Genomic DNA, 26,182 nt, shown 5'->3' with positions numbered 1-26,182 from the left:
CGATCACTGTACCTGTACACAGCCAATCTGTAAATGGCACAACCAACTACCTCATCCCCACATTGTTATTTATCCTCTTGCTCTTTTGCACCCCAGTATCTTTACTTGCACATCATCATCTGCACCTCTATCACTCCAGTGTTAATGCTAAATTGTAATTATTTCGCCTCCATGGCCTATTTATTACCTTACCTCCCTACTCTTCTACATTTACACACACTGTACATATATTTTTCTATTGTGTTATTGACTGTACGTTTGTTTATGTGTAACTCTGTGTTGTTGTTTTTGTCGCACTGCTTTGCTTTATCTTGGCCAGGTCACAGTTGTAAAGGAGTACTTGTTCTCAACTGGCCTACCTGGTTAAATAAAGGTGAAATAAAAAATAAATAAATAAATGTACAACTGTACATTTGCTTCTGATACCGCTGTCCAGTTTAGAAGTCTTAGGAAAACCTTGAGACCAATACTGTGTTAATCACACCCCCTACAGGTGGCTAAAGTTGATACATTCTTATGTCATTTAAATATATATATATATATATAACAAATTCTTATTTACAATGACGCCCTACCCGGCCAACCCCGTATAACGCTGGGCCAATTGTGCGCCGCCCTTTGGAACACCCAATCACAACGGGATGTGATACAGCCTGGGACCATTTCTGACACAATAAAACCAAAAAATATAGTAAAAACATACAACACGGACACGTTAGATAGGTTTCGCTTATCTACAAATAAACATTGCACATGGTGATAAAATAATGTGATTTTACCTCCAGCCGACATGCGGCGCTGCACCAAACAAGCACGCTGCAATCGATTGCTATCCCTTCCAGGAGAGAAAACAAAGAATAACATTGTTGTTACCTAGCGTAAAGATTCAAAACATATAAATAATGGTCAAGAAGCATAAAAAGCACAAGTCTGAAAAATATGAAGGTAAGACACATTTAGATCGCCAATGCGCTGGTATTGGTTGAATTCCTTGGGACAATTAAAAGGCTTGCGCTTCATAGCTGTTTTCGTGCGAGCTTTGGTTAGCTAACGCATAATCACCCATTTGAATTCACTGCAAGTTAGCTATTTACATATTTTAGCCAGGCAGGGAGGTAACGTTAGCTAACGTTGTTGTTTGCAACATAGCAAGTTAAGTTAGCAAACTAGTTGGATACCTCACAGTTGAGCGAGCTGGCTAGCGAACTGTCAGCAGCAACTTGAGTTGGTTACGATCAAATATTTGGAAATATACTTAAAGCTAACACAATGTGTCCCACCTACAGAGTACGGGGAGAGACCACTTAAATTGGTTCTCAAGGTTGCTGGAAATGAGGTGACGACTGGAAGCTCGAGCTTTGAAAACACATTTGATGAACATCCAGATTTAGAGAAACACAAGGACAAGAAAAAGAAGAAAAAGGAAAAGGAAAGGATCGATACCATGTCACCAGTTGATGACAAGAAAAATGTGAGTTTGGGAATCCATATTTTCATTACAGCCCATGTTTACCTTTGTGTACAGTTTTTGAGTGGAATGTCTAGCTGCCATTTCATTCCATGGCATGCCATGGGTGGTGCTAGCTGACTAAACTCCACCTATGTTTAAGTGTCTGAACTCCACCAACTGAGTGGAGCAGAATTCAGCTCTGACAACATGGATTTGCTCAAGAGCCCAATACTTAAACGTTGAAGTGGCTTTTGATTTTCAGAATTCAAAAAGTGGTTTATTTGGCCAATAGACTGACTCCTAGGTGATCTATCAAAAATTATAATGGTGTCAAACATGTTTATATGGTGCATTTAGATGATGAAGAAGAAGAAGAAGAAGGGACAAGACGCTGATACAGACTGGGATGATAGGGAGGCAAGCAGGACCCCTATCCATTCTGATCTGGCATCCTCCTTGAATAAAGTGGAAGGTAACTTACTTGCCAGTTTCTACAATGGCTGCCACTTTTCCATAATCCTTTCTTGGCCATTAATTTCTATTGATATATTATAGTCATTTTAACCATTATTTATCTTTCTTACTCTTCCTCTCGCTCCCTCACTCCCTCGTGTGCTTTTTCTCTCTCATTCTCAGAGAAAGAACTGACCCCACTGCAGGAAGCCTTGAGTCAACTCATCAGACAGCTCCAAAGGTGAAGCTTGTTACTAAGAAATTGTCATTGAATTGATTAGCAGTCTGTTTCCTCTGGTCTAAACATATCCCGATGCCCCAGAGTAGTGCATCCCTGTGTAGGGTGCCGTCTTTCAGATGGGACTTCAAACGGGTGTCCTTACTCTATGGTCACTAAAGATCCCATGGCAATTATTGTAAGAGTAGGGGCGCAGCGGTCTAAGGCACTGCATCTCCGTACTAGAGGCGTCACTACAGACCCTGGTTTGATTCCAGGCTGTATCACAAACCGGCTGTGATTGGAGGTCCCATAGGGTGGCTCACATTTGGCCCAGCGTCGTTAGGGTTTGGCCGTCATTGTAAATAAGAATTTGTTCTTAATGACTTGCCTAGTCAAATAAAAACCTGGTATCCCAGCTAAATTCTCAATCTGGCCCTCATATGGCCACCTAATCATCCCTAGCTTCCAATTGGCTCAGTCATCCCCCCTCCTCTCCCCTGTAACTATTCCCCAGGTCGTTGCTGTAAATGAGAATGTGTTCTCAGTCAACTTACCTGGTAAAATAGCTGTTGCATTGAGGCCTATCAAAGCAACAACTGACTTTCTCTTGTAGGAAAGACACAAGTGCGTTTTTCTCGTTCCCTGTGACTGACCTTATCGCTCCTGGCTACTCCACGATCATCAAGCGGCCCATGGACTTCGGCGCAATGAAGGAGAAAGTCAAGAATGAGTATTACCAGTCACTAGAGGAGCTTAAGGTACATCTGTCAGTTGCTCTACCTTCTTGACAAATAACTTTCCAGAATAGCTTTATTTTGTTGTCTCATTCTAAAGCAGTGGGTTGATTGACAATCAAGCCTGAAGTGTTGATTAAATAGAAAACCAATGTTAAACATATGCAGAGTCCAGTGACTGACTGCCGTGTGTCTCCATTGATACAGGAGGACTTCAGGATCATGTGTGAGAATGCTATGATCTACAACAAGCCAGAGACCATTTACCACAAAGCTGCCAGGAAGTTGCTCCACTCTGGCATGAAGATTCTCCGCCCGGTAAGCGGAGTGCCTCTACAGAAGTGAACTTAACACATACATATGGGATCTTCCCTTGAGAATGGGTTTTAGTCCTGGATTAGGCTTAATCTGTATATAGGAAACTGGCCATGTGTGCCTGGGTGAAATAATCACTAGTTGCCACATACGAACAGCAGAGGGCACCATATTCATACCTCTGAATGTTTAGATATGAATTTTCACCACAATGTTTTGTTGATAATTGGGGCCCCAGAAGACTAATCACAAGACCCTGAGATTGGAACACGACAGATTATGGCATACATTTTGGTGAAACACTGAGTCAACTCTTGTCTCTCTCGCTGTCCCACAGGAGAGGCTTGAGAGCCTGAGGCAGAGTATTGAGTTCATGGCTGACCTAGAGAACCCAGCCAACCAGTCAAGTAAGACTGGAGAGGTGGGGAACTCGAGCATGGACCAGTGTAAAGACGGCCCCAGCCCCACAGATCCTAGCGAGACTACCCAGTCTGCACCAAACACTCCCAGGTACCGCGATAACTTTACCCTGCACATGAACACTGACAATATGCTTTTAGTTATTAATTGCTTGGAGAGTCATCATATATGGATATTGATCTCGGACACAATTTACATAGACTAATATATAGACTTCCGATAGGGGTTACGGTGCTTAGACTGTGAGAAGCTGTTCTCGGCCATTTACCAAATACAGATCCCAACCAAGAAGCAAGCAAGCAGTATTACACACTAATGTTAAGTCATGGATAGTGTCCAAGTGCTGTGGGCTTGTTCTCCCAAGTGTTTTGTGGATCAGTTCTTTCCACAGACTCTGGCTGGAGGATGAGCGATAATGAAAGGAATGCCTTTGAGCGTGTCAGGTCTTGTGTTCAGTCAGCACTATGCAGTACCTTTCACACCAATCACTCTCTGAAACCTAGGAGTTGTTGTCCTTGTAAACCCCACTGAGGTGTAATGGGTAGGAAATTATGTTATCTTTAAGGTATTTAACTGCATTGTTGGTTAAGGGCTTGAAGTAAGCATTTCACTAAGGTCTGATAATAATAAGTTCTAGGGAGGGGCTGTACAGTCATTGCTTTTGTCCAATCACAATGCAACTTAGGTTTTGGGTTACTCAGCTACGAGGTGAAAAGGGCAATGCATGTAGAATGTACACTACTCTTACCTGTTGTATTTGGGGCATGTGGCAAATAAAATTGTATTTGAAATGCTTTTGCAAATAAGACTACAGCATGAGGACTTATAAGATTTGATGTGAAGTTTGATTGAAAGTATACTGGCAGCATATTCATTGGGAACATGTACTGTAGCTATAGCATGAAATGTATTTTCTATTAGATTTAGATGTTATGACTGTTTCAAAATGTATTGTAATCACTAATGGCTGCCAGCAAAATAAATTCCTATTTTCTGCTGATCCTTTTCTGGTATTGAACAATGAAACCCACTGAATCAGTTAAGTTGAAAGTCTCCTACTCCTCTATACTCTGTGTTCTCCAATACTTCCAGGAAAGACAACGACTCCAAAGACAAAGTGTCCAAGGTTGTCAGTCAGGCAGAGAAGGAGCTTGAGGAGATCCGCAAGCTCATTGACGATTCAGGAGGCAAACTGTCCAACAGAGGGCTGGAGAGTGAGGTGAGAGCTATGGGCTATGGAATTGGCTTAAACTGTTTAGGCCAACCAATCTCTTACCCCATCTACAATAAAGGAAATGTATGGTCTAATTTAGTGAACGTATTCATTATGTTCACTAATGTAATAATATGACTATTGTTTTATTTGGTCATGTAGCTGGACTTTGAGAGGAGAAAGTCTGATGGTTCCACCACACTGGCACTCCTGAACCCAGTCGACCTTGTGGCTGGAGGTAGGTCCAGTCATAGTCACGCCCGCAATTAGCTCGTTGCTCTATATCCATTCTATTTGTGCAACATGGGGAAACAGGAATCCATGATTGATTCCAACTGTATCTTTCTGATGAACCTAACAAGTGTAATAAAATCATCAGCTTTTAATTGTAAATTAGCCTCTTTCTCAATCAACTCTTATCTCTACAGATGTGGGCTACTGCCCTGTGAAGCTGGGCATGATGTCCAACCGGCTGCAGAGTGGCATCAACACCCTGCAGGGCTTTAAGGAGGACAAGAGGAACATGGTCACACCAGGTAAGCTGAAGGGGCCTTAGTGACAAGGTTTAATAATAAAAAAAGCATTTATTTTATCGACTTCTATCGTCTCCCAAGAGTGGCTGAATAACCTCTTCTCATCTGAGTGACTGAACCCAGAGCTTGTATAGAAGCACATGTATAAATCCAATGTTCAAGCAACCTAAATATCAGTCTCAATGTATCCATTTATAAATCCATTCATGGGCAACAATTATTTTTCCATAAGATTTGATAAGGTCATGTAGCCATGTCAGATTGTGATTCTATAAAAAACTGTTTTTCATAGTCCTATAAATGTATCTCTGTGAGAGGCTGAGCTCTCAGCCTGTGGTCCTGTATCTCCATCAGTGTTTACGAGCTGTAATGTAATCCAATCTCTGCTCTCACAGTATCGTACATGAACTATGGTCTGTACACCTCCTACGCGCCCACCTACGACTCGAGCTTCGCCAACATCGGGAAAGAGGACACTGACCTGATCTACTCCTTCTATGGAGAGGAAGCCAGCCTCCAGGGATCTGAGAGGTATGCATGTTGCTCCTCATCCTCCCCCTACATTACGGTGTAATATTGTGGTCAAGATCTGACATTTACAAGGGCCTACTTTACAGTAAATAATTCCAAACAAAGCTTTGAGCATTCCAGCATGCTCATAACAGTCCAGATGCCCCTGTATTTCATTGGGTTTGTATATGAGAGTAGGCATTTTATGGTTCTGTTGGCGTGGATGAGATTCACTGTGGTGGAGGCTAAAACCACATGGTAAACCTGATACGACCTTACTGCTGCTTCTGAGAGGAGACCAAATGTGACTACCATACACAAACACACACTGATGTAATGTGTTTGTCATTGTGTCTGCAGCCTCTCGGAGTTCCTGTCCAAATCGGAGGAGCACATGTACAAACTGGCAGACAACCTCCTGGACGCGTTGACTAACGGGGAGCACTCCAAAACCCTGAGAGAGGTAGAACCATTAAGCATGTATCTGCATGGGAATTATATGGCTATTTTAACATTTCTTTGGACAATACTAACTTGATGTGTTCTTGCCCGTCAGACCTGTCCAGATGAGCAAGGGCCAACAGAATCCTCTGAGACTGGAGACAAGGACATGGAGGTAAGTCTCAGATACACTAGTACACTAAACGTGGACAACCAGAGCAGATAAATTAGAGACACCACACCCTAGGTCAACTACACCCAGCTGAAGTGAACCCCAGCTAACCTGCCCCACCAACAGTGTTGGATAATATTAACAGCTTCTGCACATGCCGTAGCTGTTCCAGCTGTGTCAACATGGCAGGCTCGTTAGCTAGCTGCTATGATCCAACACACAGAAATAACATTTCCCCTTCAAAACACTGCCTCTCTCCAACAGCCCCTGTTCACCCACTCTCTGTCAGGGATGTGGAAATATCTGTTTTCTTTCTGCGCCCCCTTCGTTGGGCAGCTGAATGGCTCCTCAGTCACAGCAGTGTAGAGGCTGGAGGAAAGGAAAGCATCAGGCCTCTCTTAAGCACACAGCAGCTCTATACCTGGCTGTTTGCTGTGCTTGGCCAGTGTCCAGTTTATCCTCATTCCCTGGTTGGGTGTTGCTGCTGCTCTTTATTGGAAAGGGACTGGCAGAGGTATCGACTGGAGCTACCAGAAAAGAGCTGGCCTGGCTGATGCCTCTCCTTTCAGCAATGCAATTTCATTGACTTGGAATCCAAACAAAAATGCTTTTACTAACCTAACCCTTCTGTTTTTCCCTCAGGTGGTTGAACCCGAAGCCAGCAAGCAGGCTGTAAGCAGGATAGCCTCCCTGGGCTCTGTGATCGGCTTGGACTTCCAGAATCCACCTGACCTCTCTGAGGGTAAAGATCAGCTCTAACTGACCAAAGGGCAAACCCCAACAGTATGCCAGTTAATTCTCTAAAGCTACTGAGAGCCAAAGAGTTACATTTTAAATCCCCTAGGCTTAAACCCTTCCTCAAGGTAATTGAGGCGTTTCTGACTCCTGCAGCCTCCCTGGGCTGTTGTAGGGCATGTGCAGTCCCAGTTGAATGAGGTCTATGAAGATAATTCAAGAAATGGAACCCATTGTAGATGACCCTGCAAGCTTCCTTTTGATATTTAAGTAACAAGAGTGTGAATGTCTTTGTGCATCAGAGGCCCAACATTTCCAGCAGAAGTTGGATGAGACTACAAAGCTCCTCTGCGAGCTGCAGGGAGCGCAGAGGGAACGCTTGAGTGTCAAGCAGCCCCTTAACATCTGCCTGCTAGCCCCAACCACCAAGGAGCTGCAGCTGGGTAACACTTCATTTTTTTATTTTAAAAGAGAATGGAATTCCACTGTCTATTTTATTGGGTGGGGGCTCTCTGATTCAATTGGGTTGGGTTAAATGCGGAAGACATCTCAGTTGAAGTCATTGTTGTGCAGCTGACTAGATGTCACCTTTCCCCCACAAGTCTTTGTTTGGATTCAAGCTTTGGTTTGAACCCTGTAAAAATAGTGCAGCCAGAAACGGTTATGACTAAACATGAATTTCTCTGTCAAAGCTATTTCCTTTTGACTATCTTAATTCCAATGGAAGAAATGCCTGGGCCATCCATTTCTCAGCTATACCGCTACCAGTGATCTTTATTTGGACTCCACCTTTGGCTTGAAGTTGGGCTCTAATATAATTTCCCATTTGTCTCTCTGTAGCGGAGAAGGTGACTGGTAACCTGGCCCAACTGACCAGTCAGGTGGCTCCAGGAGATGTGAGCAGTGTGTACGGGATCAGGAGGGCCATGGGCATTGCTCTGCCCTTAGAGGCAGATGAACCACTCATAGACCTCACCACAAGTAGGCTTAAACCACCCCACATAATTTAGTTAATGGGTAGTAAACATTCTAACCATATACTGGTTAATTTTGTGAACGTGTTCAGTGAAGTAGTAAGCCTACTTGCAAAACTGACTTTTTTAAATTGCCCCTGAGGTGGTAAAGTTGTATTGAATAGTGTTGGTGTGTATAAACAAATGTTATGGCTACATATGAATTGAAATGTCAAAGCTATTCCCTTATGTCTCATCTTGATTCCAGTGGATGCTGAGCCGATGGATACGGTGCCTGAAGTTCAGCAGATTCCAGTCATCGCAGTATAATGGAATTTCACAGCAACCATCCTCCTAATAACATTTGTAGTGTACCATTTTTTTTTCTTTGTTCGCATTTCTTTTAATAAACCTTTTATATTAAGCCATTTGTCATCTACCTTATCCAATCTGTTATTCCTTTGTAAATCAAGTTGGGATTCAGCCTTTAGCAAAACAATATCGCAACTACAAAATGCAAACTCACATTTATTCCTCAGACAGCATAACATGAAAGCAACATGGACACATTCGTTTGGCAGTCAGATGTTGAGTAAGGCCACAGGACAAGTCAGTTTTCTGAGAAGAATGTATCTTAAAAAGGTCCAATGCAGACATTTAAATCTTATCGAATCATTTATGGGTAACAAGTATGTTACTGTTTTCAATGAAACAACATTCAAACAAACTGCTTCTAAGCTAAATTTGCTCTTTGCTAAGACTCTGATGTGATTGGGGAGAGCTGAAAACAAGCTGTTATTGGCCGAGAGGTTTGGAACTCTTTCTTATTGGTCTTAGCTAATTTACTTCCTGGCCAAAACTCCATCCCACCAAACAGGCTGCGATTTCAGGTGGTCTTTTAAAAATGGCATTATCATCACACTATTCTAACCTGTATGTTAGTCTAATGTTAACTGCAACAATACAGACAGTTGATTGTTTGACAGCAGGTTTAGGTACACAAAGAACACCAAGTAGAATGTTAGTTTGACCAGCGATTCCCAAAAAGCATATGCTGCCTGTCTGCAGGTTAATGTTGGCTAGTCAATGCAATCTATACATTTACAACTATGGCTGAAATATACTGCACAACACTGAGTTAGGCTCTCAAGACAATTCTGTTTTGTTTCAGTCAAATGAAACTTTTCATACAGCCACCAGAATTTTTTGTTTCACTCATTGATTGTAGTGCATATAGCACTTATTCTTAATCAGGCATGTGTTCTAAGCTTATTTGATAGAAATTGGTAAACAGTACACCTCATACCATATAAACTGTCCATTACACAGTAATAATTTCCACAGAGCGTTGGAGTGCAAGTTTAAACTTCTCTGCTGTTTTGGTTCCGATGCTGCCACGCTGTTAACAGCATGAAGGGAACCCGTGAGCAAAGTCTTGCATCGCACTAATCACAATATCTGCGGTGCAGCTTGTGACAACGTAATTTAGCTTAGTCTACCTTTTAAGGTCTAGAAAACCATGAGAGTATGTACAGTACACTTCTGTCACTCCACATGCAGCAGAACTCACTCCATTGTTTTGGTCACCATTTGCTTGATAAACAGCTCAGTTTTAAGAGAGGACTGAATATGTTTTTTTGTGCATCATGATTCCAGCAAGGTTCTAGGAATATCAGGTGATAGAATCCAGTATGACGATGACCAGTGCTTGACGTAACCTCCATGTCAATTGAATGCACACATTGGAACTGGATCTCCAAAACAAGTCAGCTGCAGTAAAAATGTATTTCCAATCAAGAATCTCCCAAAGGGATTCCTGGAAACATGAACAATCTGAAATATAACCTCTAGGACCACAAGGTCACGTCTTCAAGTCTTGTTCTGGTCCGGTCAGGATGATTGCTGACTGAAGCACTGAGATGGATTATATTTGTGTGCTCCGGTAGGTTTACTCTAAGCATGTTAACTTATGTGCGTTCATGTAATTAGTCTGTGCTGAATGCTAGACTGTGTCCTGTAGCTGACCCAGCACACGTATAAGCAACCAGGCCCAGAGTCCACACACACAGTAGTGTGCTCACCGTAGACCTCAGCTCAGGCCCATTCCCTGCTGCTTGCTCATGTCCGTACACACAAAGAAGGTTGTCAGCTCGCCTTTTCCCTTGACGTTGATGAGGCCTCGGCATTCACAGGAGTAGCCCAGCTTCTGGAGCACGTCAGACGTCTCCTCTGTAACCTGGAGCAGAAACAAACGAAGCAAGGAACAAGACACATTACTATGCTGAATGCATGCAGCCATGGTTTTTGTGTGGTTATAGTTAATCTCTCCAGCCAGACTAGCAAGGACAATACTGTATGACTGACAAGACTAGGTTGTTGTACTGAACCTGAATCTTGCCCAGCTCTCCAGTGCTCTCCATCCTACTGGCCACGTTGACGGTGTTGCCCCAGATGTCATATTGAGGTTTTCTGGCTCCAATCACCCCAGCAATGACAGGCCCATGGTTAATGCCTGTGAAAAGCAGGCAGACAGTGACACACAACAAGATACCTGCTGGGAATAAACCAGTCAAATACTGTAGGGAAAGGGGGATACCTAGTCAGTTGTACAACTGAATGCCTTCAACTGAAATGGGTCTTCTGCATTTAACCCAACCCCTCAATCAGAGAGGTGCGGGGGGATGCCTTAATCGACATCCACGTCTTGGGCGCCCGGGTAACAGTGGGCTAACTGCCTTGCTCAGGGGCAGATTGACAGATTTCTACCTTGTCAGCTCAGGGATTCGATCCAGCAAACTTTTGGTTACTGGCCCAGCGCTATAACTGAACAGAAAACAACTGGAAATAAATATATTCACTAACGGGGTATAACAAGTACCATCAGCTTGTCTGGCTGAGTCAAACACAGTCAAACATGAGTCAAAACCATTTTACATTTTCATTTTAGTCATTTAACAGAAGCTTTTATCCAGAGCGACTTACAGGAGCAATTGGGGTACCTCAACGGCACATCGACAGATGTTTCCCTTAGTCAGCTAGGGAAGTCGAACCAGCGACCTTTTGGTTTCTGGCCCAACGCTCTTAACCACTATGCTACCTGCCACTGCTGCCAGTTGTTCAGCCAGAACATTTGTTCATGTCGGAATCTCGGCCTTTAAATAAGAAAATGTCTTCCAGGGAGAATTATGTGGACTTCATTTGTTATTTTGATTTTTCTTGGGACACAGATGTGAAAAAATCATTTGACGCACCAGTCCTTTGATATTTTAAAATTGTATTTCATGCCAGCTTTTTGTGTTTATGTATTAAAACCCTAATGTGTGCTTTTATCTCTCGAGTATTGTAAATGTTTTCCTAAAGCCTGGGGGAGCTGCTCAGAATAAGCTGTCTGAGAACTACAGTGCCTTGCGAAAGTATTCGGCCCCCTTGAACTTTGCGACCTTGCCACATTTCAGGCTTCAAACATAAAGATATAAAACGGTATTTTTTTGTGAAGAATCAACAACAAGTGGGACACAATCATGAAGTGGAACGACATTTATTGGATATTTCAAACATTTTTAACAAATCAAAAACTGAAAAATTGGGCGTGCAAAATTATTCAGCCCCCTTAAGTTAATACTTTGTAGTGCCACCTTTTGCTGCGATTACAGCTGTAAGTCGCTTGGGGTATGTCTCTATCAGTTTTGCACATCGAGAGACTGACATTTTTTCCCATTCCTCCTTGCAAAACAGCTCGAGCTCAGTGAGGTTGGATGGAGAGCATTTGTGAACAGCAGTTTTCAGTTCTTTCCACAGATTCTCGATTGGATTCAGGTCTGGACTTTGACTTGGCCATTCTAACACCTAGATATGTTTATTTTTGAACCATTCCATTGTAGATTTTGCTTTATGTTTTGGATCATTGTCTTGTTGGAAGACAAATCTCCGTCCCAGTCTCAGGTGTTTTGCAGACTCCATCAGGTTTTCTTCCAGAATGGTCCTGTATTTGGCTCCATCCATCTTCCCATCAATTTTAACCATCTTCCCTGTCCCTGCTGAAGAAAAGCAGGCCCAAACCATGATGCTGCCACCACCATGTTTGACAGTGGGGATGGTGTGTTCAGGGTGATGAGCTGTGTTGCTTTTACGCCAAACATAAAGTTTTGCATTGTTGCCAAAAAGTTCCATTTTGGTTTCATCTGACCAGAGCACCTTCTTCCACATGTTTGGTGCGTCTCCCAGGTGGCTTGTGGCAAACTTTAAACAACACTTTTTATGGATATCTTTAAGAAATGGCTTTCTTCTTGCCACTCTTCCATAAAGGCCAGATTTGTGCAATATACAACTGATTGTTGTCCTATGGACAGAGTCTCCCACCTCAGCTGTAGATCTCTGCAGTTCATCCAGAGTGATCATGGGCCTCTTGGCTGCATCTCTGATCAGTCTTCTCCTTGTATGAGCTGAAAGTTTAGAGGGATGGCCAGGTCTTGGTAGATTTGCAGTGGTCTGATACTCCTTCCATTTCAATATTATCGCTTGCACAGTGCTCCTTGGGATGTTTAAAGCTTGGGAAATCTTTTTGTATCCAAATCCGGCTTTAAACTTCTTCACAACAGTATCTCGGACCTGCCTGGTGTGTTCCTTGTTCTTCATGATGCTCTCTGCACTTTTGACGGACCTCTGAGACTATCACAGTGCAGGTGCATTTATACGGAGACTTGATTACACACAGGTGGATTGTATTTATCATCATTAGTCATTTAGGTCAACATTGGATCATTCAGAGATCCTCACTGAACTTCTGGAGAGAGTTTGCTGCACTGAAAGTAATGGGGCTGAATAATTTTGCACGCCCAATTTTTCAGTTTTTGATTTGTTAAAAAAGTTTGAAATATCCAATAAATGTCGTTCCACTTCATGATTGTGTCCCACTTGTTGTTGATTCCTCACAAAAAAATACAGTTTTATATCTTTATGTTTGAAGTCTGAAATGTGGCAAAAGGTCGCAAAGTTCAATGGGGCCGAATACTTTCGCAAGGCACTGTATGTCTCAACAGTACACAGGGAGACCAGCGGTATTATGTAGAGTCAATGTTAGCTATTGTGGACAGTTGGAAAGAATGTCCTCCTACGTGGTTAGATAGACAGGGTATCACAGGGCCAGGAGTGTTTTGTTCTATAACTAGATCTCGCAATTTCTCCTGACCAGGTCAGGTGTAGGTGTTCAGGAAAAACTCTTAGCACTAGAATAACAACCAATGAAACCCTAATAAAGATGGATAGAACCAGACACATTGCAGACGTAATGGATAGTTAATGTATATGGTACTAGTTAATGAATATATATGCCCAGGCCAGTGCCCAAGCTTGACTCACCCACACGCAGCCTAAAACTGTTGAAGGAGTGTCTGTTGATGCCATCCAGCTTGCCAATGAGGGCAATGGCAAACTCTACCATGTTCCCTATCTGTGCCTGCTGCCTATCTCGGTCCTGAAACAACACAGTTCATCATGAAGACAACACACAGGACACTACTACTGACATACATAACTTTATCTATACTGCGTCGTTAACCAAGTTTTATGGTGAAGTTCTATAGTATAGAAAATCAAAGGTATGCACAGTTGCATGCTGTGTAACCCCTCCCCTTCCATGTGACCTGGGTCAAATAGTTAGTAGCTACCTGGTTATTCTCCTGTCCTGGGGTGCCACTCAGCCCTGCGGCTGCCATATAAGTGCTTCCGATGGTCTTGATCTTCTCAACTCCACTGAACTTGGGCTTGGAGAGCAGCTGTGTGTGGGTAAACAAGTGGATAAGTGAGCCAGGGTTAGCTGTGTACTTATTTCTATTACTGGGACACGTGTCATTTTAATTGATGGCTGCCAGTGGTTCTCTGACCTCATCAAAATCTGCTATGATCTCGTTGAGGAGCCTCAGACACTCCAGACCTTCCTTGTTGATGTCACACTCCGTGTAGAACTCTTTGAAGTCCGGTACCGAGGCGAACATCACGCACACGCAGTCATATGACTTGTAGTACAGGTCCTGAGGAGGAAGGAGGTGTACAACTTAAGAGGCAATGCCATTTAGTGACACTAAGTAGAAGAACATAGACATACACTTCACAACAGAGATACAGGGAAGTTTCAGGTTCACACAATAAATATTAGGAGACATTAAAGCACAGAGCCACATCTTTAAGAGAAAGCCAATTCAGAATGCTGAGACGGACACCACAACAGTTCCTCCAGTGCCAGACGTTCCTAACTGTTTTCACTGTGTTGACGTCTGGCAAGGAAATAGCCAGTGATTATGCTGTACAAGAGGAGCCAATGTTAAACAGGGCCTCTAAAACCCATTCTCTGGTAGAGAGGGAGGCCATCGAAGTCCCATGCTTCTGCTCCTAGATGTCAAATCTTAGGAAAACTTCAAAGCATATTAACTCGGTTTTATCCCCCTCATGCTTTTTTGTTGTGTTGTTTATTTGATTTGACACTGTGCCATCCATTGGGATTGCTATTGTCAGGTATATGCAGTGTTCAAGCTAAGCTGATGAACACTCATCTTTAACAGCGGAAGCAGCTTCAGTACAGTACTTCTCAGGCTGTAACCTACATGTCAAACACAAATAGCTGTTATGTTGTGTTTGTGCTTCCAGAAAAAGATGTCAAGAGTAAATAGTTCAACCAGATTCATACAAAGGCTGAATTATTTCTCCGTCACTGACTTTAAGACCTTAGTCAAAGTGTGTCAGAGTGTCCATGGTGATTTAGAGGTAACACGCTGGTCATAACCCTGTGACTGGGCTGTGGAGGGCCGGAGTGAGGGAGACATCATAGAGGAGGGGATGTCCATGGCCTTCAGCGGTAGAGGTAAATGTAGGCCAAGTCCTGAATTTCTGCAAGTTTGTCATATCTTATGAAGTAAGACAAAAAGATAGTACAAAGTATTGTCCAGCTTGTTTAGAATAAACATTGTACATTTCTTTAACTAAAATTACACCGTTTTGATTAAGTGACTCTGCTTATCAGTGGTTTGTCTAGTGTGCTTGTGTCTGTATCATGTGGACTATTTGAGAGTGGCTGAGGGTAGGGGCAGTAGGAGTTGAATACGTTGATGTGGACTATTTGAGAGTGGCTGTGAGTAGGGGCAGTAGGAGTTGAGGATGTTGCTGTTAGAATGCAGTGGCTCTGTCTCTACCATGCTGACACAAAGATGACATCACAAATCACAATTCCGATGAAGGGGCTGATTCATGGAGCTGTGGGTTGGTAGGTGGGGTGAGACAGGCACTGATATACGGTACAATGATCCATAGAAGTGGGACCGTCCTTACCCTGGGGGTTCCATCCCTTAACCACACTACTGGAAATCATAATAAACCATTTACGGGTAAATCCAAACAATTCCACGACTAAGTGTTTCCCACTAAGCTTTAGTGAGTGCAGGCCAGTGGAGATGGGGACCCCAGTGCAGATAGGAGGAGGAGGGGAGGATGAGTTGGACTCATTCGACTACCAGTCATCCGTCCTGGACTCCTACCTTGTACTTCTCAGTAAGTAAAGTGTTTGTGAGGAATCCCACCTCGTTCTTTTTATTCTCCCCAACAAACAGTGCAGCGACATGGGCCGGCAGCACGTTCTCCAGAAGCAGGCGGTTCAGGTTCTCCCTGGTCTCGATCTCATCCTGCTCCGTACGGTTCTTGTTCTTCAGAAGGAAGTTCTGGCGGAAGCATGACTCATTCTACAGGACAGAAGTGATGTGGTCATTTAGTAGTAAAAGGAAAGGGGTAGGTGAAGAGAGGGCCAACAAAGAAGAGAAAGGAACATGTCCTGACCTGTTGTGAGATGATGAGCATGGTGACCAGGAACAAGGTGATATATATACAGCTCATCACCTCAGGGTGTTTGACCAGCCCCAACGCTCTCAGGATGGTCCCAGAGTCCTCAGTTCTGGAACACAGAGCTCAGGGGTTAGAGGTAATCTAAAGTAAAGCTCAGTATAAACCAGGCTGGATACAATACCAGGTGTTTTATGCACAGTACAGAACAGGGTTGGGGTCAATTCAGTAGTCAATTCAGTAAGTGGATTGAAATTCAATTAATGAATTATAACAACCTTCATAGAAAACAAATGAGCAATTTTCAGAAATGACTTAATGATATATACATGATTTATTTCTTCCTGAAAATCTTCCTGAATTGAAAACTGAATCTACCCCAGGCCTGGTACACAACACATGATATAGTACCTGTTTTCATTGAGTTGGTTGTAAAGCATTTGTCCATAGCAGCTGAAGAGACCAGCCTTGGCGCTGAAGATGATGATGTAGTAGGCTGTGGAGGCCAGGATGAGAAAAACCGCTTTGAGTTCAAAGCTCACCCTCAGGAACACTCCACAAGCTATGAGAGCCAGGATACAGCTGAACACAGAGTACTGAGAGAAAGATGGGCAGAGAGAGACCGAGAGAGAGAGCGAGAGAGAGAGATAATGGAGTGAGGAGACATTGAAAACCATCAATGGAAAGTGCCAGTTCTTCATTTCAATGTTTATTATTTGTAATTTATTATTTTTATGTGAAATGGCTGAGTATATATTTGCAAACAACAATAACAACACTGAAATTTAAAGTATAATTTCATAACTGTGTGTTGTAAGCGTGCCGTGCTCTATCAACTGAGCTACAGAAGACCCGTTAGTGAGGGATATTGTAGGCATCACTCACTGGTAGGTAGTACAGGGTGTCTGGATGTTGCTCACTGGAGTTGTCAGATGGAATCAGATCAGGGTTACCATTGATTTCACACAGTGACTTCGTCTGGATGAAGCACTAGAGGGAACCAGATTTGACTGATAGTTAACCGCTAAGTGGGTCTGACTGAAAACAAAAAGGCTGTGAAGCGTGTGTTATTGGCATGTCTGTTGGTGACTTGATGTTCTTCTTACAATAACAAGCTAATGCTCTTGTTGCTATTACAAGTTTATGTAATTGCATGTACACGTGATGGCATTATGTTCTATGTTTAATCAGTGAGATAGTGAGTTGTTGCGTTAACTTACCAGGTTGAAGACTGCTAGGATGATGATGACCGCAGTGGTGATAGTAACCAGAGGGAGGCGCACACATGGCCTCTTGACCACTGCCTCGGACACAGCAGGCAGCCACTGGCAGGACGACAACTTCTCCGGAAACAAGCGCTGAGGGGTGGGAGAAGTGAGGCATCCAGCCATGGGAGAGGAGGAGTGGATAGGAGGGGGAGAGGGGACAGGTGAGTGTGTATAAGTGGGGGATGAAATGCATGGGAGAGGAGGAGTGGATAGGAGGGGGATAGGGGAAGGGATGAGTGTGTATATGGGGGGTGAAATGCATGGGAGAGGAGGAGTGGATAGGAGGGGGAGACGGGGACAGGTGAGTGTGTATATGGGGGGTGAAATGCATGGGAGAGGAGGAGTGGATAGGAGGGGGAGACGGGGACAGGTGAGTGTGTATAAGTGGGGGGTGAAATGCATGGGAGAGGAGGAGTGGATAGGAGGGGGATAGGGGACAGGTGAGTGTGTATAAGTGGGGGGTGAAATGCATGGGAGAGGAGGAGTGGATAGGAGGGGGAGACGGGGACAGGTGAGTGTGTATAAGTGGGGGGTGAAATGCATGGGAGAGGAGGAGTGGATAGGAGGGGGAGACGGGGACAGGTGAGTGTGTATATGTGGGGGGTGAAATGCATGGGAGAGGAGGAGTGGATAGGAGGGGGAGACGGGGACAGGTGAGTGTGTATAAGTGGGGGGTGAAATGCATGGGAGAGGAGGAGTGGATATGAGGGGGAGACGGGGACAGGTGAGTGTGTATATGTGGGGGGTGAAATGCATGGGAGAGGAGGAGTGGATAGGAGGGTGAGACGGGGACAGGTGAGTGTGTATAAGTGGGGGGTGAAATGCATGGGAGAGGAGGAGTGGATAGGAGGGGGATAGGGGACAGGTGAGTGTGTATAAGTGGGGGGTGAAATGCATGGGAGAGGAGGAGTGGATATGAGGGGGAGACGGGGACAGGTGAGTGTGTATATGTGGGGGGTGAAATGCATGGGAGAGGAGGAGTGGATAGGAGGGGGATAGGGGACAGGTGAGTGTGTATAAGTGGGGGGTGAAATGCATGGGAGAGGAGGAGTGGATAGGAGGGGTAGACGGGGACAGGTGAGTGTGTATATGTGGGGGGTGAAATGCATGGGAGAGGAGGAGTGGATAGGAGGGGGAGACGGGGACAGGTGAGTGTGTATAAGTGGGGGGTGAAATGCATGGGAGAGGAGGAGTGGATAGGAGGGGGAGACGGGGACAGGTGAGTGTGTATAAGTGGGGGGTGAAATGCATGGGAGAGGAGGAGTGGATAGGAGGGGGAGACGGGGACAGGTGAGTGTGTATAAGTGGGGGGTGGGGGATACGCGAGCATGTGACATTGATGACATCTTCCATGTTGAGACAATGTGTGACTTACTAACACAGCAGCACTGAATGTTCAGTCTATTTTCAGAAAGACAGGATAATACACTGAGTGTACAAAACATTAGGAACACCTGCTTTTTCCATGAAATAGACTGACCAAGTGAAAGCTATTATCCCTTATTGATGTCTCCTGTTAAATCCACTTGAAATTAGTGTAAATGAAGGGGAGGAGACCTGGTTAAAGAAGGATTGTTAAGCCTTGAGACAATTGAGACATGGATTGTGTATGTGTGTCATTCCGAGGGTGAATGGGCAAGACAAAATATTTAAGTTCCTTTGAATGGGGTATGGTAGAAGGAAGGTGTTCCTAATGTTTTGTACACTCTGTGTATCTCTGACTAGTGAATGTAATAACTACACTGCCCGTCTGTCTGCACCATGGCATTGAGATGGTGTGCACCAACTGTTAATGGCCAATAACAGCAATGTACAGCTTCCCGGGGATAGATTGGAAAAAAAACAGGGATAGATGGAATAGCTTATAAAATCTAGGCAGAAAGCATGTTTCCACTGTCACAGTAAGAAATACACACAGTACACACACACACATGTACCCCACCCCCACACACAGTCAACTAAGCCTTGCCCTGTCCAGAAATAGGGCTTGTTGTGACCTAAGCCTAAAACTCCCACTGACCTGCAGGTGACCTGCGAAACAGATGCCCAAGGTCAACAGGAGGACACAGGCCAGCACTCCAAATGACATTCCCAACATTTTGGAACTGAGGGACGGGAAGGGAAAGATCCAACACTGAATACCAAAAGTTCAAATATTGGTTGTCATGCCATTATTGTTCGATGGTGTAAGAGGAAAGCTATTATTACTACCGTACCTGGCAATAGCGGTTGAGAAATATGTTTCTTATAGAGGGACAAGGGAAAATCACTCACTCTTTTGTCACAAACATCTGAACCACAAAGATGCAGAAGAAGATGAAGGTGGCACAGCCGATGTAGTGCTTGAACATGGGCAGATCAATGGCTCGGTACTGGGGTGGAAAGAAGAAGTCATGTTTGAACCTCTCACAAATACTAAGAACACAGTTTTTACAGTATGTACAGTGCATTCGGAAAGTATTCAGACCCCTTGACTTTTCCCACATTTTGTTACGTTACAGCTTTATTCTAAAATTGATTAGAAAATATATTTCTTTATCAATCTACACACAATAACCCATAATGACAAAGCAAAAACAGGTTTTTAGAAATGTTTGTAATTTTATTCAAAATAAAATAAAACATAAGTATTCAGACCTTTTACTTGGTACTTTGTTGAAGCACCTTTGACAGTGATTACAGCCTCGAGCCTTCTTGGGTATGACGCTACAAGCTTGGCACAACTGTATTTGGGGAGTTCCTCCCATTCTTCTTTGCAGATCCTCTCAAGCACTGTCAAGTTGGATGGGGAGCGTCTCTGCACAGCTATTTTCAGGTCTCTCCAGAGATGTTTTTTCAGGTCTCTCCAGAGATGTTCGATCGGGTTCAAGTCCGTGCTCTGGCTGGGCCACTCAAGGACATTCAGAGACTTGTCCCGAAGCCACTCCTATATTGTCTTGGCTGTGTGCTTAGGGTTGTTGTTCTGTTGGAAGGTGAACCTTCGCCCCAGTCTGAGGTCCTGAGCGCTCTAGAGCAGGTTCAGCAAGGATCTCTCTGTACTTTGCTCCGTTCATCTTTCCCTCAACCCTGACTAGTCTCCCAGTCCCTGCCACTGAAAAACATCCCTACAGCATGATGCTGCCACCACCATTCTTCACCGTAGGGATGGTGCCAAGTTTCCTCCAGATGTGACGGGCTGTCATGTGTCATCCAAGCGGGCTGTCATGTGCCTTTTATTGACGAGTGGCTTCTGTCTGGCCACTCTACCCGAAAGGCCTGATTGGTGGAGTGCTGCAGAGATGGTTGTCCTTCTGGAAGGATCTCCCATCTCCACAGAGGAACTCTAGAGCTCTGTCAGAGGGACCACCAGGTTCTTGGTCACCTCCCAAGACCCTTCTCCCCCGATTGGTCAGTTTGGCCAGGCAGGCGGTCAGCTCTAGGAAGAGTCTTGGTGGTTACAAAATTCTTCCATTTAAGAATGATGGAGGCCACTGTGTTCTTGGGAACCTTCAATGTTGCAGAATTTTTTTGGTACCCTTCCCCAGATCTGTGCCTCGACACAATCCTGTCTCGGAGCTCTACGGACAATTTCTTCAACTCATAGCTTGGTTTTTGCTCTGACATGCACTGTCAACTGTGGGATCAATTAAATTGACCACAGGTGGATTCCAATCACTTGTAGAAACATCTCAAAGATGATCAATGGAAACAGAATGCACGTGAGCTCAATTTTAAGTCTCATAGAAAAGGGTCTGAATACTTACGTAAAAATGTTGTAATAAATGTACTAGAATTTCTAAAAACCTGTTTTCGCTTTGTCATTATGTAGTATTGTGTGTAGATTGATGAGGGGAAAAATGTATACATTTTAGAATAGGGCTGTAACGTAACAAAATGTGGAAAAAGGAAAGGGGTCTGAATACTTTCAGAAAGCACTAAGAACAGGTGCGGTCTGTGTAGGCTAATCAGAGATAGAAATAGATTCTGATATAACATTTAACATGTTGTAAGGATTAGGAATTAAAATTTCAAGAACAAATGTTTTTCTTTATACTGTATCTTACATAAAGGCTCTTGACACTGCCATTGTACAGATGTATCTGTTGTATATTAGGACAGTAAGGCTCCTTTCCACAATGTATAGAGACCATAGAATATGTCAATTGGTAGTTACATGTAGGTATTCCAGAGACAACTGATATATTTATTCACATTGTATCTATAAGGTTCTAGAGATTTTCATTGTGGAGATGTAACTACTACAGTGTATACTAGGACAGCAATGCTTATCTCAACAATGTCTAGACAGCTCTGAGACAGACTCACCTGTTTCTCCAGCTCTTTCTTAGGGAACCACACAGCCAGACTGCTAATCTCCTCAGACTTCACCCACTGCCTGGAGGTCACACGGGGACAAAGCGTGAGGAAGAGAGTGTGAAAGAGTGAGAGCGAGCTCTCTATTTTTACAACTCAATATGTAAAATACATTTTCAGATAGCTTTGACTCGTCTTTGTCAATATTATTCACAATTGGCTAAATAATACTTTTCTCAAGGGATATGTTGGTGGCTAGGAAGATTAGATAACATTAGACCCTTAATTCTGAGTTTAGATTTAAGCTTGTGGTCCTACCTAGTGACTAATCTCAGAATGTCTTTTGACTATTTAGTGACTATAGAGACTCACTTGCTGCTGAGCTCATCGATGGTGGTGGTCATCTCATTGTGCAGCTCCTCATCAAACTTGCTCTTCTGGGACTTGTTCCTGTAAAACACTCAGACAATAAGGAAGAGGTAGACTAGCAGACACACAGACAGAGACCGACAGACACAGAGACCGACAGACACAGAGACCGACAGACCAGACAAAGACCGACATACAGACCGACTGACACATAAACCACAGACACACAGACAAGACACACATACAGACAGACAGACAGACAGACACCGACAGAGACCGACAAATAAGAGACCGACACAAAGACCGACACAGAGACCGACTGACACAGACAGACAGTGACCGACTGACAAGACACAGACAGGCAAACAGACAGATTGACCGACATGCAGACCGACTGACGCGCAGACGACCGACGTGCAGACCGACCGACCGACGCGCAGACAGATCGACCGACACGCAGGCAGACAGACAGACCGACACACAGACAGACAGACAGACCGACACGCAGACAGACAGACCGACCGACACGCAGACAGACAGACCGACCGACACGCAGACAGACAGACCGACACGCAGACTGGCCGACACGCAGACCAACCGACCGACCGGCAGACAGACCGACCCGCAGACAGACCGACGGACATGCAGACAGACACGCAGACGGACTGACCGACACGCAGGCAGACCGACCCGCAGACAGACAGACAGACCCGCAGACAGACAGACCCGCAGACGGACTGACCAACATGCAGACGGACCGACACGCAGACAGACTGACCGACTGACGGACACGCAGACCGACCGACACACAGACAGACCAACCGACAAGCAGACAGACCGACCGCCGACACGCAAACAGACCAACCGACACACAGACAAACAGACAGACAGACAGACCGACACACAGACTGACCCGCAGACAGACCGACCGACACGCAGACAGACACGCAGACGGACTGACCAACTTGCAGACGGACCGACATGCATACAGACTGACCGACCGACGGACACGCATACCGACCGACACACAGACAGACCAACCGACCGACCGGCACGCAGACAGACCGACCCGTAGACAGACAGACCGACATGCAGACAAACAGACCGAACAACACGCAGACAAACAGACAGATCGACCGACACGCAGACAGACATGCAGACCGACTGACACGCAGACAGACCAACACGCAGACCAACCGACCAACACGCAGACCAACCGACCGACACGCAGACCGACCGACACGCAGACCGACCGACACGCAGACCGACCGACACGCAGACAGACCGACACGCAGAGAGACCGACACGCAGAGAGACCGACACGCAGAGAGACCGACACGCAGAGAGACCGACATGCAGAGAGACCGATCGACACGCAGACAGACCGACACGCAGACAGACCGACACGCAGACAGACCGACACGCAGACAGACCGACATGCAGACAGACCGACAGACACGCAGACCGATCGACACGCAGACAGACCGACACGCAGACAGACCGACACGCAGACAGACCGACATGCAGACAGACAGACTGACACACGGATGGATGGATGCTGGTAAACCAGCCAAGGTCATGCAGGTTATTCAGTCCCAGTGTGCTGTGCAGGGAGGCAACTGGTTTAGGCCATTCTCAGCATTAGTGGAAACAGAGAGAAGGGGTGTGTGTGTCATTCATTCTATAGTGTGGGTATGTGCAGGATGTTGTGTGTGTTAGTTTAACTCTGGTGACTGAACAGTAGTCTCCCAGCAGTACCCATGCCTCACCAGGAAGGAAACACACACAGACAGACAGAGACACACACAGGGTGTTTATAACAGCACATAACTCCAGTGGGAAAACAAAAAGACACACTTTAAACACTAGGGAGTGGTTACTATGCCCTGCTTGCTTTGTAAAGGCGTGGGAATCCCTGTGATGCCCTGTTATACAGAAGAGGGAGGCAGCTCTAGGCAGGATGGGGGGGTGGGGAGGAGTGTTAACCCAGAAGGGTTGGAGGTTAATGGTGCTGTGAAACATCAAGATTCTCCTCCTCCACTCAGAAGGGAGCAGTTGTGTTGTGAGCCATGCTGACTCCACTCACTTATAGGTGCTGAGCGGAGGGGCGGGCGAGGAGAAGGGCTCCTCTACAGACTCATCAAAGCTGTCAGGGACCAACAGTGAGAGATAGACACATTCAACATGGTGACATCGCTGTCGCTGTATGGGACAGTACAGCACATCAACACTGTATGTGTTGATGTGAGGATTCATGTGTGCTAAAACAACAAATGTCTGTCTCCGTAGAATGGATCAAATATTAATAAAGCTTGTATTGTAACTGAATTAAGAAACTATTTTGTTTTTATTAAACATGACATGAAGAGGGACTGTTCCTGACCAAATGAAAGAACATAGGAAGGGCCACCGACCATATCGGAAGCAACACAGCCGGTTCCTGTTAAGTGTCCATTCACAGTATCGTTGTCCACTAGAACCACAGCTGAGACAAAAGGTATTTCAGGGCAATTTTCTTATTTCACTGCCCTGTCTACTGCACTGGAGGTAATGAGGAAAAAGAGACAACTTCTAAGCCCTAAGCGACCAAAATGGATGACCTTATAAAAAGTAAATGTGTTTGGGTCTTTATATACATTAAGTGGACTTACAAATTGCTTAACATTTACTGTACAGTCACGGATCTGTTTGCATTTGGTAATTCAAAAAAAGAACTGGCTACCCAAATACACATCCACAACCATAAACACCCACTGTATCAACAGACTGGTGCATAGCAGGAGTACCAATCCAGTAAGGAGAGTCTGACGTCAGTTCAGGGCTCTTGTTAATTAACAGATAAACAAATTAACTCATCCTCTCTGCGTTCTCAGACTTGGCCTTCCTTACCTCTCAGTGATCTTCGAGTGAGCTGTGCGCAGAGGGATGTCCTAGAAACATTTTTAAAACAACTGTTGTTAGACACATCGTGCGTAAAACAGCAAGAAGTAAAGCAACATGTAAATATGTCATCAAGAGTCGCAACAGGCATCCACAGGAAATACTTATGCTTGTAGCAATACATTTCAACCTGTTATGCTTGATGTGTAAAGTGGACTATTTCTGTTAGAGGAAGTATGTCTGGTAATCTTTTCATCAGTTATAATGCAGTGGCCTCCCAGCCGTCACTCACCTTGCAGCGTGATTTTCCATTGACCATGGTGTCTTGGGTGTACCCCTCTCTGCTCTGTAGGTGGGCGAAGGGTTTGACGGCGCCCCAGGACTCCAGGTAACGGGTCATTCTCACTGACGCCCGCATCTTCAGCCCGTCATTCACACGCGGCTTGGGCATGCTGTGGCTGTTCAGAGCCTGGTTCTTAGACTGATGACACACACACGTTAACGAGGAGTACAGTCTCACATATACAGATAAGACGCTTGTCAGGGATTCTGGAGGTAATACATTAAATGAGGTAGCTCACCCGAGGATCGATGACAAGGTATGTCTGTATGTTGAGCTCCTTCAGGTAGGCATCTCTTAGCCCACCATTCCCCTCCTCCACCTCATAGGCCTTGTTCAGGTGCTTCAGGGTGGCCTCAGTGATGTGGACACGCCTGATCAAGACAAAGATGGGGGTTACTATTAGTAAAATGGACTTACTAGGACTAGGTTACTACTAGTAACTTAATAATTAATGCAGTTAACCCACTGTTCCTAGGCCGTCATTGAAAATAAGAATTTGTTCTTAACTGACTTGCCTTGTTAAATAAAAGGTAAAATAAAATAATGCTACCATTAGGATTAAAGATTTACCATACATGGTTAACTCAACTACTAACATACCCAGGTAAGCCTCCAGACTCCATATAATTGGCCAGGGTGACGTCATGTGACCAAACGTCAAACTGCCACTTGCGGAGGCCAATCACACCGCAGAGCACGTTGCCGGAGTGAACGCCCACTCTCATGTTGATGTCCACACCTGTGGCCTCGCGCACCTGTCTGAGGAGCGGGATCAGAATCTGTCAGATGTGTGTATTTGTGTGTTCATTTAGGTTTCCCTGGGATTCCTTCTTATTGCTTTGACATCAGAGCCAGGTGAACAAATCAACTTTTTCCTTCTTGTCATAACATGCGCACACATGCATACTACACGCCACACATACTCACCACATACGCTGCTGCTATGGTCTATTATCTATACTGTTGCCTAGTCACTTTACCCCTCCCCATATGTACAGTACATAACTACCTCGATTACCTCGTACCCCATGCACATCGCCTCAGTATTGGTACTTC

At 44.7% G+C, this 26,182-nt stretch overlaps 2 protein-coding genes across 5 annotated transcripts in view; one reads left to right on the top strand and one right to left on the bottom strand.

Annotated features, from left to right (window-relative positions):
* Positions 1–787: 787 nt before the first annotated feature.
* On the top strand, positions 788–8,577 carry LOC139385234 (bromodomain-containing protein 7-like). Its single transcript, XM_071130371.1, has 17 exons — positions 788–945; positions 1,287–1,471; positions 1,808–1,922; positions 2,087–2,144; positions 2,737–2,881; positions 3,065–3,175; positions 3,510–3,682; positions 4,685–4,811; positions 4,968–5,043; positions 5,234–5,341; positions 5,734–5,869; positions 6,209–6,311; positions 6,405–6,464; positions 7,104–7,203; positions 7,499–7,639; positions 8,037–8,177; positions 8,418–8,577. Exons 1-17 carry the CDS (start codon positions 903–905, stop codon positions 8,477–8,479), a joined length of 1,884 nt encoding a protein of 627 aa, XP_070986472.1. The 5' UTR covers positions 788–902; the 3' UTR covers positions 8,480–8,577.
* Positions 8,578–8,659: 82 nt separating this feature from the next.
* LOC139385231 (adenylate cyclase type 2-like) overlaps positions 8,660–26,182 on the bottom strand; it is an 80,408-nt gene continuing 62,885 nt past the window's right edge. For 2 of the 4 annotated variants that reach the window (XM_071130367.1, XM_071130366.1), the window contains 19 exons: positions 25,727–25,885; positions 25,365–25,497; positions 25,076–25,264; positions 24,793–24,833; positions 23,990–24,049; positions 21,907–21,984; positions 21,547–21,616; positions 19,516–19,613; positions 19,262–19,346; positions 17,194–17,331; positions 16,859–16,963; positions 16,385–16,569; positions 15,971–16,085; positions 15,718–15,876; positions 14,032–14,178; positions 13,816–13,923; positions 13,508–13,622; positions 10,537–10,661; positions 8,660–10,385 (listed from right to left, as the gene is read on the bottom strand). In XM_071130367.1, coding sequence (XP_070986468.1) covers positions 10,239–10,385; positions 10,537–10,661; positions 13,508–13,622; positions 13,816–13,923; positions 14,032–14,178; positions 15,718–15,876; positions 15,971–16,085; positions 16,385–16,569; positions 16,859–16,963; positions 17,194–17,331; positions 19,262–19,346; positions 19,516–19,613; positions 21,547–21,616; positions 21,907–21,984; positions 23,990–24,049; positions 24,793–24,833; positions 25,076–25,264; positions 25,365–25,497; positions 25,727–25,885 — 2,257 coding nt within the window. In that variant the 3' untranslated portion in view covers positions 8,660–10,238. The remainder of the gene's footprint in view (positions 10,386–10,536; positions 10,662–13,507; positions 13,623–13,815; positions 13,924–14,031; positions 14,179–15,717; positions 15,877–15,970; positions 16,086–16,384; positions 16,570–16,858; positions 16,964–17,193; positions 17,332–19,261; positions 19,347–19,515; positions 19,614–21,546; positions 21,617–21,906; positions 21,985–23,989; positions 24,050–24,792; positions 24,834–25,075; positions 25,265–25,364; positions 25,498–25,726; positions 25,886–26,182) is intronic. The other 2 variants (XM_071130368.1, XM_071130369.1) reach the window with 1 other exon arrangement.

Source organism: Oncorhynchus clarkii, chromosome 26 (genome assembly GCF_045791955.1).
Source record: "Oncorhynchus clarkii lewisi isolate Uvic-CL-2024 chromosome 26, UVic_Ocla_1.0, whole genome shotgun sequence".
NCBI classification, from domain to species: domain Eukaryota; kingdom Metazoa; phylum Chordata; class Actinopteri; order Salmoniformes; family Salmonidae; genus Oncorhynchus; species Oncorhynchus clarkii.
This window is presented reverse-complemented; position numbering and strand designations above follow the sequence as displayed.

What these genes read in the sequence shown, in the direction of transcription:
- LOC139385234 (XM_071130371.1), top strand. Translation starts at nt 903, where the DNA reads ATGGTCAAGAAGCATAAAAAGCACAAGTCTGAAAAATATGAAG. An exon ending in AGTCACTAGAGGAGCTTAAG is followed by an intron (nt 2,882 to 3,064) that starts GTACATCTGTCA and finishes CCATTGATACAG; the next exon opens with GAGGACTTCAGGATCATGTG. An exon ending in TCCACCTGACCTCTCTGAGG is followed by an intron (nt 7,204 to 7,498) that starts GTAAAGATCAGC and finishes TTTGTGCATCAG; the next exon opens with AGGCCCAACATTTCCAGCAG.